This window comes from Hemitrygon akajei, chromosome 7, assembly GCF_048418815.1.
Source record: "Hemitrygon akajei chromosome 7, sHemAka1.3, whole genome shotgun sequence".
In the NCBI taxonomy this organism is placed as follows: domain Eukaryota; kingdom Metazoa; phylum Chordata; class Chondrichthyes; order Myliobatiformes; family Dasyatidae; genus Hemitrygon; species Hemitrygon akajei.
In genome coordinates, this window is record NC_133130.1 from 178,087,670 (window position 1) to 178,102,656 (window position 14,987).

General features: G+C 40.7%; 1 protein-coding gene across 4 annotated transcripts in view; it reads left to right on the plus strand.

The window, feature by feature from the left end:
* The window catches only part of setx (senataxin), a 121,857-nt gene that overhangs the window by 22,667 nt on the left and 84,203 nt on the right, over positions 1 to 14,987 (plus strand). For 2 of the 4 annotated variants that reach the window (XM_073052705.1, XM_073052706.1), the window contains one exon: positions 6,899 to 7,082. In XM_073052705.1, coding sequence (XP_072908806.1) covers positions 6,903 to 7,082 — 180 coding nt within the window. In that variant the 5' untranslated portion in view covers positions 6,899 to 6,902. The remainder of the gene's footprint in view (positions 1 to 6,898; positions 7,083 to 14,987) is intronic. The other 2 variants (XM_073052707.1, XM_073052708.1) reach the window with 1 other exon arrangement.

Below are 14,987 nucleotides of genomic sequence, written 5' to 3' on the forward strand. Positions count from 1 at the left end.
AGGAGACTAACTCTACCAGCCAACAAACCAAAAACTAAAGCTACAAGACCTACACAAAACCACATAGTTACATATAATTATAGTTAACATATAGTTACAACAGTGCAAACATTACCATAATTGATAAAAAAAACAAACCATGAGCACAGTAAAAATAGTCCAAAGATGTTACAAGACTATAAGTTAGAAAGAAACCACCACACAGTTTCCACAAGTCCTCAGGGCCCCGATAGACTCGTCATCCCACACAGGAGGCAGTAATGAATATCCCCACTATGGACTTCCATGGCACCACCGGACCCAGCCTCGCAGACGCAGCACACAGTGAAAGCACCCCAACTGCAGCAGACTTCAAGTCCATCGAACCGCCGAGCCTCCGACCATCCCCTCTGGCATAGCCTCTTCCATAGTGATGTTATTTTGGATGACTTGTCCTGAGCCCAGCATGTAAGTGCAGTTATGAAGAAACCATTGCAGCAGCACTACTTCCTTAGCAGTTTGCGAAGATTCAGCATGACACCTTTGGTAAACTTCACTGATGTGTGGTGGAGAGTATATTGACTGGCTGCATAACAGCCTGGCATGGAAACGACAATGTTCTTGAATGGAAAATCCTACAAAAAGTAGTGGATACACTCCAGTCCATCACAGGTAAAGTCCTCCCCACCACTGAGCACATCTACACGAAATGCTGTCGCAAAAAAGTAGCAAACATCATCAGGTACCCCCACCACCGTGGATATGCTCTTTTCTCTCTGGTACCATCAGGAGTAAAGTACTGCAGCCTCAGAAATCACACCTAGAGGTTCAGGAATAGTCATTACCCCTCAACCATCATGCTCTTGAACCAAAACGGATAACTTTCACACAGTTTCACTTGCCCATGAACCCACTTTCAAGGATTCTTCACCTTAAGTTCTTGAAATTTATTGCTTGTTTATTATTATTATTTCTTTCTTTCTTTCTTTCTTGTATTTGCAGTCTTTTGTCTTTTGCACACTGGTTGAATGCCCAGTTAATGCAGTCTTTCATTCTGTTACGGTTATTATTCTATTATGGATTTATTGAGAAAGCCTGCAAGAAAATGAATCTCAGGGTTGTATATGGTTGCATATATGCACTTTGATAATAAATTTACTTATGATTAGGCACAAGCTGCCTTCTCTAAGCTTTATGTGAATAGATCATTCATCGCAGTCGTTCAGTCTTCCATTTTCACCAGCAGACTTCCCTTCTTAGAGGACCATTCCAAAATCGGAGCCAGGTTTATTATCGCTGATGTAGCTTGTGAAATGTTGTTTTGCAGCATTAGTACAGTGCCATACATAAAAATTACTATACACTAAAAATATATTTTAAAAAGTGCAAAAAAAGCAAAATAATGAGGTAGTGTTCATAACTTCATGGACTATTTGGAAATTTGGTGGGTGGGAAGAAGCTGTTCCTAAAATGTTGAACGTAGGTTGCTTTACCACCTCATTGATGATAGTAATGAGAAGAGGGATATCCTGGATGGTGCGGGTCTTTATAATGGATGCCACCTTCTTGAGTCACAAGATGTCCTTGATGTTGTGAAGGCTGAGTTTACAACCGTGTTTTTTGATCTTGTGCACTTTCACTTCCATACCAAACAAAGACATAACCAGTCAGAATGCTCTCCGCAGTACATCTGTAGAATTTTGCTGGAGTCTGGTATACTCACCCTGTGACATTTCTAGTGGTTTGGTTTTCAACAAACCACACAAGATTGCAACATCTGCCCTCCTTATTTCTTTTTACCATGCCGGATCTCAATGTGCCATCTGGTTGATACAGTTATTCACTGTACAGCTTGCGAATTGGTTCTGGGTGTGGTCATCTGGATATTGAGGAAATCAAAGACTCAAATAATGACTTTAAGAATTTCAGATAAGCTGTCCTTAACAGTTTATAGATAGAAACATAGAAAATAGTTGCAGGAGTAGGCCATTCGGCCCTTCGAGCCTGCACCGCCATTCAGTATGATCATGGCTGATCATCCAACTCTGAACCCTGTACCTGCTTTCTCTCCATACCCCCGATCCCTTTAGCCACAAGGGCCATATCTAACTTCCTCTTAAATATAGCCAATGAACTGGCCTCAACTGTTTCCTGTGGCAGAGAATTCCACAGATTCACCACTCTCTGTGTGAAGAAGTTTTTCCTCATCTCGGTCCTAAAAGGCTTCCCCTTTATCCTTAAACTGTGACCCCTCGTTCTGGACTTCCCCAACATCGGAAACAATCTTCCTGCATCTAGCATGTACAATCCCTTTAGAATGTTACACGTTTCAATAAGATCCCCCCTCAATCTTCTAAGTTCCAGTGAGTATAAGCCTAGTCGATCCAGTCTTTCTTCATATGAAAGTCCTGCCATCCCAGGAATCAATCTGGTGAACCTTCTCTGTACTTCCTCTATGGCAAGAATGTCTTTCCTTAGATTAGGGGACCAAAACTGCACACGATATTCTAGGTGTGGTCTCACCAAGGCCTTGTACAACTGCAGTAGAACCTCCCTACTCCTGTACTCAAATCCTTTTGCTATGAATGCCAACATACCATTGCCTTTTTCACCACCTGCTGTACCTGCATGCCCACCTTCAATGACTGGTGTACAATGACACCCAGGTCTCGTTGCATCTCCCCTTTTCCTAATCGGCCACCGTTCAGATAATAATCTGTTTTCCTGTTCTTGCAACCAAAGTGGATAACCTCACATTTATTCACATTAAATTGCATCTGCCATGAATTTGCCCACTCACCTAACCTATCCAAGTCACCCTGCATCCTTTTAGCATCCTCCTCACAGCTAACACCGCCGCCCAGCTTAGTGTCATCCGCAAACTTGGAGATGCTGCATTTAATTCCGTTGTCTAAATCATTAATATGTATTGTAAACAGCTGGGGTCCCAGCACTGAGCCTTGCGGTACCCCACTAGTCACTGCCTGCCATTCTGAAAAGGTCCCATTTACTCCCACTCTTTGCTTCCTGTCTGCCAACCAATTCTCTATCCACATCAATACCATACCCCCAATACCGTATGCTTTAAGTTTGCACACTAATCTCCTGTGTGGGACCTTTTGAAAATCTAAATATACCACATCCACTGGCTCTCCCCTATCCACTCTACTAGTTACATCTTCAAAAAATTCTATAAGATTCGTCAGACATGATTTTCCTTTCACAAATCCATGCTGACTTTGTCCGATGATTTCACCTCTTTCCAAATGTGCTTTTATCACATCTTTGATAACCGACTCTAGCATTTTCCCCACCACCGATGTCAGACTAACCGGTCTATCATTCCCCGGTTTCTCTCTCCCTCCTTTTTTAAAAAGTGGGGTTACATTTGCCACCCTCCAATCCTCAGGAACTAATCCAGAATCTGAGGAGTTTTGAAAAATTATCACTAATGCATCTACTATTTCTCGGGCTACTTCCTTAAGCTCTCTGGGATGCAGACCATCTGGCCCTGGGGATTTATCTGCCTTTAATCCCTTCAATTTACCTAACACCACTTCCCTACTAACATGTATTTCCCTCAGTTCCTCTATCTCATTAGACCATCTGCCCCTTACTATTTCCGGAAGATTATTTATGTCCTCCTTAGTGAAGACAGAACCAAAGTAGTTATTCAGTTGGTCTGCCATGTCTTTGTTCCCTATGATCAATTCACCTGTTTCTGACTGTAAAGGACCTACATTTGTCTTGACCAATCTTTTTCTTTTCACGTATCTATAAAAGCTTTTACAGTCAGTTTTTATGTTCCCTGCCAGCTTTCTCTCATAATCTTTTTTCCCTTTCCTAATTAAGCCCTTTGTCCTCCTCTGCTGGTCTCTGAATTTCTCCCAGTCCTCAGGTGTGCTGCTTTTTTTTTGCTAATTTATATGTTTCTTCTTTGGACTTGATACTATCCCTAATTTCCCTTGTCAGCCAAGGGTGCACTACCTTCCCTGGTTTATTCTTTTGCCAAACTGGGATGAACAATTGTTGTAGTTCATCCATGCGATCTTTAAATGCTTGCCATTGCATATCCACCGTCAACCCTTTAAGTATCATTTGCCAGTCTATCTTAGCTAATTCACGTCTCATACCTTCAAAGTTACCCTTCTTTAAGTTCAGAACCTTTGTTTCTGAATTAACTATGTCACTCTCCATCTTAATGAAGAATTCCACCATATTATGGTCACTCTTACCCAAGGGGCCTCGAATGACAAGATTGCTAACTAACCCTTCCTCATTGCTCAATACCCAATCTAGAATGGCCTGCTCTCTAGTTGGTTCAGAAAACCATCCGGCATACATTCCAAGAAATCCTCTTCCTCAGCACCCTTACCAATTTGGTTCACCCAATCTATATGCAGATTGAAGTCACCCATTATAACTACTGTTCCTTTTTTGCACGCATTTCTAATTTCCTGTTTAATGCCATTCCCAACCTCACTACTACTGTTAGGTGGCTTGTACACAACTCCCACCAGCGTTTTCTGCCCCTTAGTGTTATGCAGTTCTACCCATATCGATTCCACATCCTCCAGGCTAATGTCCTTCCTTTCTTTTGTGTTAATTTCCTCTCTAACCAGCAATGCTGCCCCACCTCCTTTTCTTTCCTGTCTATCCCTCCTGAATATTGAATATCCCTGGATGTTGAGCTCCCATCCTTGGTCACCCTGGAGCGATGTCTTTGTGATCCCAACTATATCATATTCATTAATAACTATCTGCACATTCAATTCATCCACCTTGTTACGAATGCTCCTCGCATTGACACACAAAGCCTTCAGGCTTGTTTTTACAACACTCTTAGCCCTTATACAATTATGTTGAAAAGTGGCCCTTTTTGCTTTTTGCCCTGGATTTGCCTGCCTGCCACTTTTACTTTTCACCTTACTACTTTTTGCTTCTACCCTCATTTTACACCCCTCTGTCTCTCTGCACTTGTTCCCATCCCCCTGTCAAATTAGTTTAAAGCCTCTTGAACAGCAGTAGCAAACGCTCCCCCTAGGACATTGGTTCCAGTCCAGCCCAGGTGCAGACCGTCCTGTTTATACCGGTCCCACCTCCCCCAGAACTGGTTCCAATGCCCCAGAAATTTGAATCCCTCCCCCTTGCACCATTTTTCAAGCCACGTATTCATCTGAAATATCCTCCTATTTCTACTCTGACTAGCACGTGGCACTGGTAGTAATCCAGAGATTATTACCTTTGTGGTCCTACTTTTTAGTTTATCTCCTAACTCCCTAAATTCACCTTGTAGGACCTCGTCCCGTTTTTTACCTATATCGTTGGTACGTATATGCACCACGACTACTGGCTGTTCACCCTCCCATTCCAGAATGTCCTGCAGCCGCTCAGAGACATCCTTGACCCTTGCATCAGGGAGGCAACATACCATCCTGGAGTCTCTTTTGTGGCCACAGAAATGCCTATCTATTCCCCTTACAATCGAATCCCCTATCACTATAGCTGTCCCACTCCTTTTCCTTCCTTCCTGTGCCGCAGAGCCACCCATGGTGCAATGAACTCGGCTGCTGCTGCCTTCCCCGATGAGACATCTCCCCCAACAGTATCCAAAACAGTATATCTGTTTAGGAGGGAGATGACCTCAGGGGACTCCTGCACTACCTGCCTACTGCTATGCTGTCTAGTGGCCACCCCTTCCCTTTCTGCCTGTGTAGCCTTTACCTGCGGTGTGGCCAACTCACTGAACGTGCTATTCACGACTTTCTCAGCATCGCGGATGCTCCAGTATGAATCCAATCGCAGCTCCAGACGCTCAATGCGGTCTGCCAGAAGCTGCAGTTGGACACACTTCCTGCACACATAGTCGTCTGGGACACTGTAAGTATCCCTGATTTCCTACATGCTGCAGGATGAACAAACCACGGGGCCGATCTCAGCTGCCATGACCTACCCAATACTTCCCTCAACTTTTGAAACTTTCTCCTTTGAAAGGAACTTACCCGGCCTTGCCTCACTTGGAGTGAAGCTTGTCCTCGGCCTCTTCTCGTCGAAGCCTCTCGGGTCAAAGCCTCAAATCTCCACTCCTTCACTGGCCGCTCCGCTTGAGCTACCCCTCATATTTATTTGTTTGAGCTTTTCAAACTGCTTGGTCACCTGACCTCGATTGCCCAATCAGCTGCTTTCTGCTGAGTCTGAGCTATTCAAATCTCGATTGTCTAATCAACAGCTTTCTGCTGGTTAGAGATTAGGAATTATGTTGGGTCTAACTCAAGAGCATCTATCTACCTGCAGTGTTACAATCACTTCCCTCTTTCCACAGATTCTGTCTGAGCTATTGAGCATTTTCTGCATTTTTTGTTTTAGTTCAAATGTCAAGTATCTGCAGTTTTATGCTTGTCAATTAAAATTTGCTTCATAAAAACAGCTAATATATTATCTAATAAATAACAATGACTTTAGTTTTTAAACCATGTGAAAAGTTAGACAAATATTCATTTGGTCTAAGACCAGTTTCAAGGTTTTGACCTTCAGGAAGTGATTTTTTTTAGCTATTCTTAATTGTGCCCTAGGCACTTTGAATGAACTGCAGTCTACTAGTATTTCTAAAAGGTATGTTGTTTATTTTCTATATAGCCCTTGAGATTTTAGCATACAGGAATTGTTACCGGAAGAATTATATATGATGAGCATGATTAAGAGCACACCTGTTACTGAGACATGTAACGTACCGTATTAATTAAGTGATGCACATCTCCACTGACACATTGTGTCGTAATTGCTTACTTAAAATTATTTTTACAAGGTTCTTACAGTAGCATTGTGTGTATATTCTTATTTCACTGTCCTTTGTGAATCCTAGCTATCACACATTGCTTACTGCTCTATGATTTAATTATGATTATTACTTTGAAATTAGCAGGATGAACACTTGTCGTTGGTGCACGCCTCAACACCAGTCAACATCCGAATTTCTACGCAGTTACAGTTCTGAGGGGCTTTCATCAGAGGAGCTAAAAGCTGCCAATGAAGATCTTTGTTACTGCCTAGAATGTGTAGTGGAGTATCACAGAGCCCGTGATGAACTTCCGGCGGCGCACAAGGTAATGGAAAAAGTTTATTTAAAGTCATGTGATTTTGGGAGCTCTTTGAAATCTATACTATTAAACAGACAAGTGCAAATAATAGAACCAAGTGCAAATTTAAAGTTTTTTTAAACATGGCCTGACAAAGTTATAATCATAGGCTTGTGCCTTGCCTAAAATGCAGAGCTTGCAAAGGTGCTTTGGTCTGTTTGACTTAGCTGTTACAGGCTAAATTTCATGGACCATGGGGTGAGGGAGGGGGGGGTGCTGGTATCTGCAGAAAACCTGATGGACATGCACTTTCCAATTATAATTGTGGTGAGAGTAGGTATGGGGAAAGGGGCATAAGCCAGATGCAGTTAATTTTTTATCTGGATCTCTAGACTGTTAATAATGTACAAAGGAGGTGTAAACAGTGTTATTTTAGCAGTTTGCTATACCGCTTGAGACAAGAAGTCTGGTCTTAGTTTTTGTACCTACTGAAGTAGAAATTTTAGCAGAATAAACTTTTAAAAATAAAAATTGGATCACTGACTGGCTCACTGATGTGGTTGATGGCAGAAGGCAAGGTTTTTTTTGGCTGAGCTCTGATATTTTGGATATTTCCTGCAACTCTTACTATGAGTATCACATTTTGAAATGGAATATTTATATAATGTAAAGAGCTGCACATATACCATACCATCTTGGATGAAAGGATAATCTTGACTTCTTACCTCCACTCCACACTATCTCCTTAAATTCTTTCAAACTTACTTCTGGGAGACTTCCGGTGGCTGTAATGGAGTAGGTTGCAGTAGCTACGTGCTCCGAAATTATTCGCTTACTTTGCTGTTTAAACCTATCTTGGTGAGAGCACCATGAGTAGAAAACACTCTTTTAAAAAAAAAAGAGGCTACTTTAGAGACTTTGACTGAAATGTTTCAACAAATGTCAGAGAGACTCGAAAAATTGGTTAAACTGGATGACTTGGAATCCAAGTTTGACTTTTACAGAATTCCTTCGACCTGGTTAAATCTGAACTGAAAACGCTTAATCGGAAACTTGGAAGTATACAGCAGACTGTGAATGACCATGAAATTCGTATTAAGCTACACGAAGAATCTCTGCCAGTGTTGCAGAAGGATATCGAAGATTACAAGAAAATTTCTAAGGAACAACTTAAAAAATACGACGCATTACTGAAGAAACTTGCAGATTTGGAGACCAGGAACTGAAGGTGCAATATCAGAATTCTTGGGCTTCCTGAAAAACTGGAGGGTAACCAACCTATCGATTTTTGTGCTCAAATGCTGAAAGATTTATTCCCTGATATATTATCAGAACTACCAAAATTTGAGCGTGTTCACCGAGTTACCCCACCTAATTGGGATCCTGCCAAACCTCGTTCTATTATCATTCGCTTTTATGACTATCAGATTAAAGAACAGATCCTTCATGAATCAAGGAAGAAACGCATATTACAATTTCGTGATCAACAGTTTCGAATCGTTCAAGATTATCCACCGGAAGTTCTAAGAGCTAGACAGGCTTTTAAAGAGGTCATGTCTGATCTTTTTAAGCTTGGCTGTCGCCTTTCTCTCAGAGATCCGTGTAAACTCAAGGTTACTACTTCTGATAATAAGGTTTCTTGGTTTACGAAGCCTGAAGAGGCTAAGAAATTTTTACATAGTCTCCATGCTTAAATTCAACCTTGAATATATTTCTCTTTATGCTAAATGTTTTAATTTCAGCTGTTCAATCAAGTAATTGGCGCTTTGTTGATAACAAGGTTTCTTGGTTTACAAAGTCTTAATCATTTGTTGATTAAGTAATTTGCGCCTTGCTGTCTTTCAAACTGTAAAATATACAGGCAGACTGCATCCATTTTCTCTTTTGCTGTTTTCCGCCTTTATATGGGTCCTCTAATGTTACTTTTCCACTGCTCTTTTTAAACAATACGTTATATTCTCTCAGTGTTATGTTGATTTTTACCTTCCTTTTAGTAATTTGACTGAAAGTAATTATGTAGGGTGTACATGTAGTAATTACTGAGGAATGAAACTATAGGGTGTTTTGCTTTACTTTAAATTCACTCAGATTTTTCCTATCTTTTGATTATTTATATACCTTTCGGCCTTTTACTGTTTTTTAATAGTATACAATATTCTATATTATTGCTGGATTTTGGTTTTTTCATTATTTTACCATTTTGTCATTTTTTTTCTCCCTTGAATGCCTTAAATTAGTCATGTAGGAAGTTAACTAAACTGCTTCCCTTTCTAATTATTTTCTATTTGTTTCTTTGCTCCTTTTTTTGCACCCGCAAGTATAATGTTGTTTTCCTTATTGATTTTCCTTATTTGATTTTATTGTCTTTCCTTTTTACCAAGACTAATACTTATATTTTCCCATGGTTTTTTTTTCGTAAATGGCGAACTTTACTTTGATATTTTGTTTTTGTATATATATATATATATTACAATCGTTTGTTCAGCACAGCTATACATATATATTTTCTGGAGCCACTAGAGTTTTGGGTTGGGAACGTTAGAATTAGTTTTCAGCCTCCCTTGGCTGATTTCTCTCTTTGGGGGGAGGGAGGGGGGGAAATGGGTTCTTCCAGAAAGCTGATTGGATGTTTTTACTGTTTTATTTATTCGCTATCTACGTGTCTGTGATTACCTTTTATACATTACTAAGGATACTTGATGGATTCTTTTATTAATGTACTCAGTTTTAATGTGAAATGTCTAAATAACCCTGTTAAATGAAATAAGATTTTCTCTTCTATCTGGAAACTTAAAACTCGTATAATCTTTCTTCAAGAAACCAATATTCGTAAAGATGATATTTCACGTTCTTTCAAAGGATGGAAGGGTATACATTTTCACTCACCCTCTCCATCTAGATCGAGAGGCGTCTCTATCCTGTTTGATCAGAATGTATCCTTTATTCAACATAATTGAAATTTCTGATACAAATGGCCGTTTTGTTATTGTTTCGGGTAGTCTTGAGAATAAACTAATGGTATTTGCGAATGTATATGCTCCAAATACAGATGACTCCTTGTTCTTTGAACGTCTTTTCTCTTTTCTGCCTGATTTGAATTCCTTAGTGATGGGTGGAGATTTTAATTTTTGGCTTGACCCTATATTAGACCACTCTTCAAGTAAAACCCCTGTCACTAATAAATCAGTCCTAATCTTTAAATCTTTTCTAATTCAATGTGGTATTCTCAACATGTGGTGTTTTTTTGCACCCCCAAGAAAAGGAATATTCATATTTCTCTCAGGTTCATCATATGTACTCTCAGATTGACTACTTTTTTATAGATAGTGTTACGAACCCCGTAACTGGGTTACTTACCAGCAAAGATAGAGGCGTCCGTTGGAGTCTGATGATACTATTTTTAACAGTATTTATTAGTAAAAATACACAAAAATAATATCAATGCAAATATACAGATAATATACGTCGTCAATACTAAACCTAAAAGTGCGGGTGTAATAATAATCAATAAGAAATAAGCTCATTCGTTGTCTAGGGATAATGAATTGTCCGATGGAAATATAAAGTTCGTTTCGGTTCACACAGGCTGCCGTCGTTTGTTTGTCGCTGTGTTGCAATTGTTGGAGAGAGAGAGAGAAATAGAAGAATAACTTGCCGACTTTCTTTAGTACGATCTTGATCCATATCCGTCCTTTAGCTAGACCGTTCCGTGGAGGACTCGCCACCCAGGCAAGGATGGACACACACACAAGCCCCCTCATCAGTCTCATACGTTTCTCCTTGTCTGTCTGAGGGGTGTTTCCCCAGACCCTCCTTTTATCCTCACTCACGGGGTCTCAGATGTCAGTCAGGTTGGGATGATGCAATTCCTCAACCAGACCACTCTGGTTGTCCCCTGAGGGGTTTCAATGAATAGTACAGTACTCAATACACAATTCCTTCTCCAAGAGACAATAGCAGTAATCAGTGGTTCTGTTCCGCTTATGTCAGGAGACATTCCACCTTGTTGTGTATTCTGCGTCTCTCTCTCATTTCCTGACATGCTGTGTATCTCTCTCATTTCCTGGCATTCTGTGTATCTCTCTCATCTCCTGGGTCTCATACCCGAAATACTAGCGATCTTGCGATTCTCAAAAAGGACTTTGCACCCTTCGGCCCCTCAGAGTTGCTCCACATCCATAACAATAGAAACTTGCTTCCACTGGTACGATCCTGTGATTATAAGGAGATTGCTTTGTCTGATCATGCACCTGTGCTTCTGGCTTTAAGATCACCTTAGAAGCAGTTTCACAGAGAAGCAGTTTCAGTGACAGGTTACTATCGATGCAATGCTCCTCAGACAGGATGAAGAGGTCAATACTCCCCAATGCCATTAGGCTTTACAATTCTACCGCCAGGACTTAAGAACTTTTTAAAAGCTATTATTAATGCTTTTTGAGACGGTGATTTAGATGCATATCATATTTTTTTACTGAGTTAAGTATTGTATGTAATTAGTTTTGCTACAACAAGTGTATGGGACATTGGAAAAAAAAGTTGAATTTCCCCATGGGGATGAATAAAGTATCTATCTATCTATCTATCTGTCTATCTATCTATCTATCTATCTATCTATCTATCTACTTGTTTACTCTGTACCAAATAGAAGTTGGTGTTTTAACTTAGCATTGTTGTCTGATAAAAATTTTCTAAAGTTTTTGGAAAACCATATTACTTTTTTCTTTAAAGAAAATTTTAAAAGAGATACTGCTGGTACTATAGTCTGGGATACTTTTAAAGCATATATTTGTGGAGAAATTATCTCTTACTCTACCTATATAAAGAAAAAAGCTCACAAAGAAAGGTCTGACCTAGCAGCGATATTAAAAGATCTTGATTGAAAGTATGCCCTATTCCCCCGGATCCAAGTATATATAATAAGCAGATTGAAATCTAATCCAAGTATAATCTTCTGCTGACTTACCCAATGGAATAACAGCTCTTGAGAGATAAAACTCAATTTTACATTCACGGGGATAGAACAGATAGTTTATTAGCCAATCGCTTAAAATCTTTCACAGTTAATCGTCAAATCACAGAAATTTTTAAAGATAATGGTACTAAGATATCCGACCATTCTGAAATTAACAATGTATTTAAAGACTTACTTTAAGTTGTATCAGTCTGACTCTTCTTCAAATGATACCTATATGAATGCTTTTTTCAGTTATATCAACATTCCTACATTGTCTGCTGATAGCCTAATACAGTTAGATCAGCCTATTTCCAATGAAGAAGTGGTTGAGGCTATACGTGCTTTACATTCTGGTAAGACCCCAGGACCTGATGGTTTTCCTGGGGAGTTTTATAAAACTTTCACTACGTTACTTACACCTTATTTATCCTCTGTTTTATCGGAGTCCTTTAATATAGAACATAGAATAGTACAGCACATTACAGGCCCTTCAGCCCACAATGTTGTGCCGACCCTCAAACCCTGCCTCCCATATAACCCCCCACCTTAAATTCCTCCATATACTGTCGTGGTTTCTCGTGCCCCACAAATGACCAGGAGACGCAGAAGATTCTTCAAGAAGGGTTAAACTTTAATTTGCAAATCAAAGCTGAGACAGTAGTTGAGCTAGTCGCTGATTGCCCACCGATCCTTGTACATAGCATTTTTTATAGCAATCTCCTGGTTTAGTTGCATTAGCATATCCAATCGGTCTACAGTTGCGTATCACAAGTACATCCACCACTATTGTTTCTACCCATTGACTTAATCATATTCTAATCTACATCTCTTAGCTACCTCTCATTAACACCAAAATCATGTTCTAATCTACATCTCTTAGCTACCTCTCATTAACACACCATTGTCTTCTACATTCAATTGGATACATGCATAGCAAATAGCAAGTTCAAAGCTGACTACATAGTTTTGGTTACACAGCAAACAATGCAACTTTTATACTCCAATAATACCTGTCTAGTAGTCTCTTAACTTCACCAGTGCATCTGAGTCCACCACTGATTCAGGCAGTGCATTCCACGCAGCAACCACTCTGAGTGAAAAACCTTCCTTTAATATCCCCCTTGATCTTCCCTCCCCTTACTTTAAAGCCATATCCTCTTGTATTGAGCAGTGGTGCCCTGAGGAAGAGGCGCTGGCTGTCCACTCTATCTATTCCTCTTAATATCTTGTACATCTCTATCATGTCTCCTGTCATCCTCCTTCTCTCCAAAGAGTAAAGCCCTAGCTCCCTTAATCTCTGATCATAATCCATACTCTCTAAACCAGACAGCATCCTGGTAAATCTCCTCTGTACCCTTTCCAATGCTTCCACATCCTTCCTATACTGAGGCGACCAGAACTGGACACAGTACTCCTAAGTGTGACCTAACTAGAGTTTTATAGAGCTGCATCATTACATTGCGTTTCTTAAACTCTATCCCTGGACTTATGAAAGCTAACACCCCATAAGCTTTCTTAACTACCCTATCTACCTGTGAGGCAACTTTCAGGGATCTGTGGACATGTACCCCCAGATCCCGCTGCTCCTCCACATTACCAAGTATCCTGCCATTTACTTTGTACTCTGCCTTGGAGTTTGTCCTTCCAAAGTGTACCACCTCACATTTCTCCAGGTTGAACTCCATCTGCCACTTCTCAGCCCACTTCTGCATCCTATCAATGTCTCTCTGCAATCTTCGACAATCCTCTAAACTATATACAACAGCACCAACCTTTGTGTCGTCTGCAAACTTGCCAACCCACCCTTCTACCCCCACATCCGGGTCATTAATAAAAATCACAAAAAGTAGAGGTCCCAGAACAGATCCTTGTGGGGCACCACTAGTCACAACCCTCCAATCTGAAGATACTCCCTCCACCACGACCCTCTGCCTTCTGCAGGCAAGCCAATTCTGAATCCACCTGGCCAAACTTCCCTGGATCCCATGCCTTCTGACTTTCTGAATAAGCCTACCATGTCAAATGCCTTACTAAAATCCATGTACATCACATCCACTGCACTACCCTCATCTATATGCCTGGTCACCTCCTCAAAGAACTCTATCAGGCTTGTTAGACACGATCTGCCCTTCACAAAGTCATGCTGACTGTCACTGATCAGACCATGATTCTCTAAATGTTCATAGATCCTATCTCTAAGAATCTTTTCCAGCAGCTTTCCCACCAGAGACGTAAGGCTCACTGGTCTATAATTACCTGGACTATCCCTACTACCTTTTTTGAACAAGGGGACAACATTTGCCTCCTTCCAATCCTCCGGTACCATTCCCGTGGACAACGAGGACATAAAGATCCTAGCCAGAGGTTCAGCAATCTCTTCCCTTGCCTCGTGGAGCAGCCTGGGGAATATTCTGTCAGGCCCCGGCGACTTACCCTCCTAATGTATTTTAACAACTCCAACACCTCCTCTCCCTTATATCAACATGCTCCAGAAAATCAACCTCACTCATATTGTCCTCACTGTCATCAAGTTCCCTCTCAGTGGTAAATACCGAAGAGAAGTATTCATTGAGGACCTCGCTCACTTCCACAGCCTCCAGGCATATTTTCCCACTTTTATCTCTAATCGGTCCTACCTTCACTCCTGTCATCCTTTTGTTCTTCACATAATTGAAGAATGCCTTGGGGTTTTCCTTTACCCTACACGCCAAGGCCTTCTCATGCCCCCTTCTTGCTCTCCTCAGTCCCTTCTTAAGCTCCTTTCTTGTTACCCTATATTCCTCAATAGACACATCTGATCCTTGCTTCCTAAACCTCATGTATGCTGCTTTCTTCCACCTGACTAGATTTTCTACCTCGCTTGTCACCCATGGTTCCTTCACCCTACCATTCTTTATCTTCCTCACCGGGACAAATTTATCCCTAACATCCTGCAAAAGATCCTTAAACATCGACCACATGTCCATAGTACATTTCCC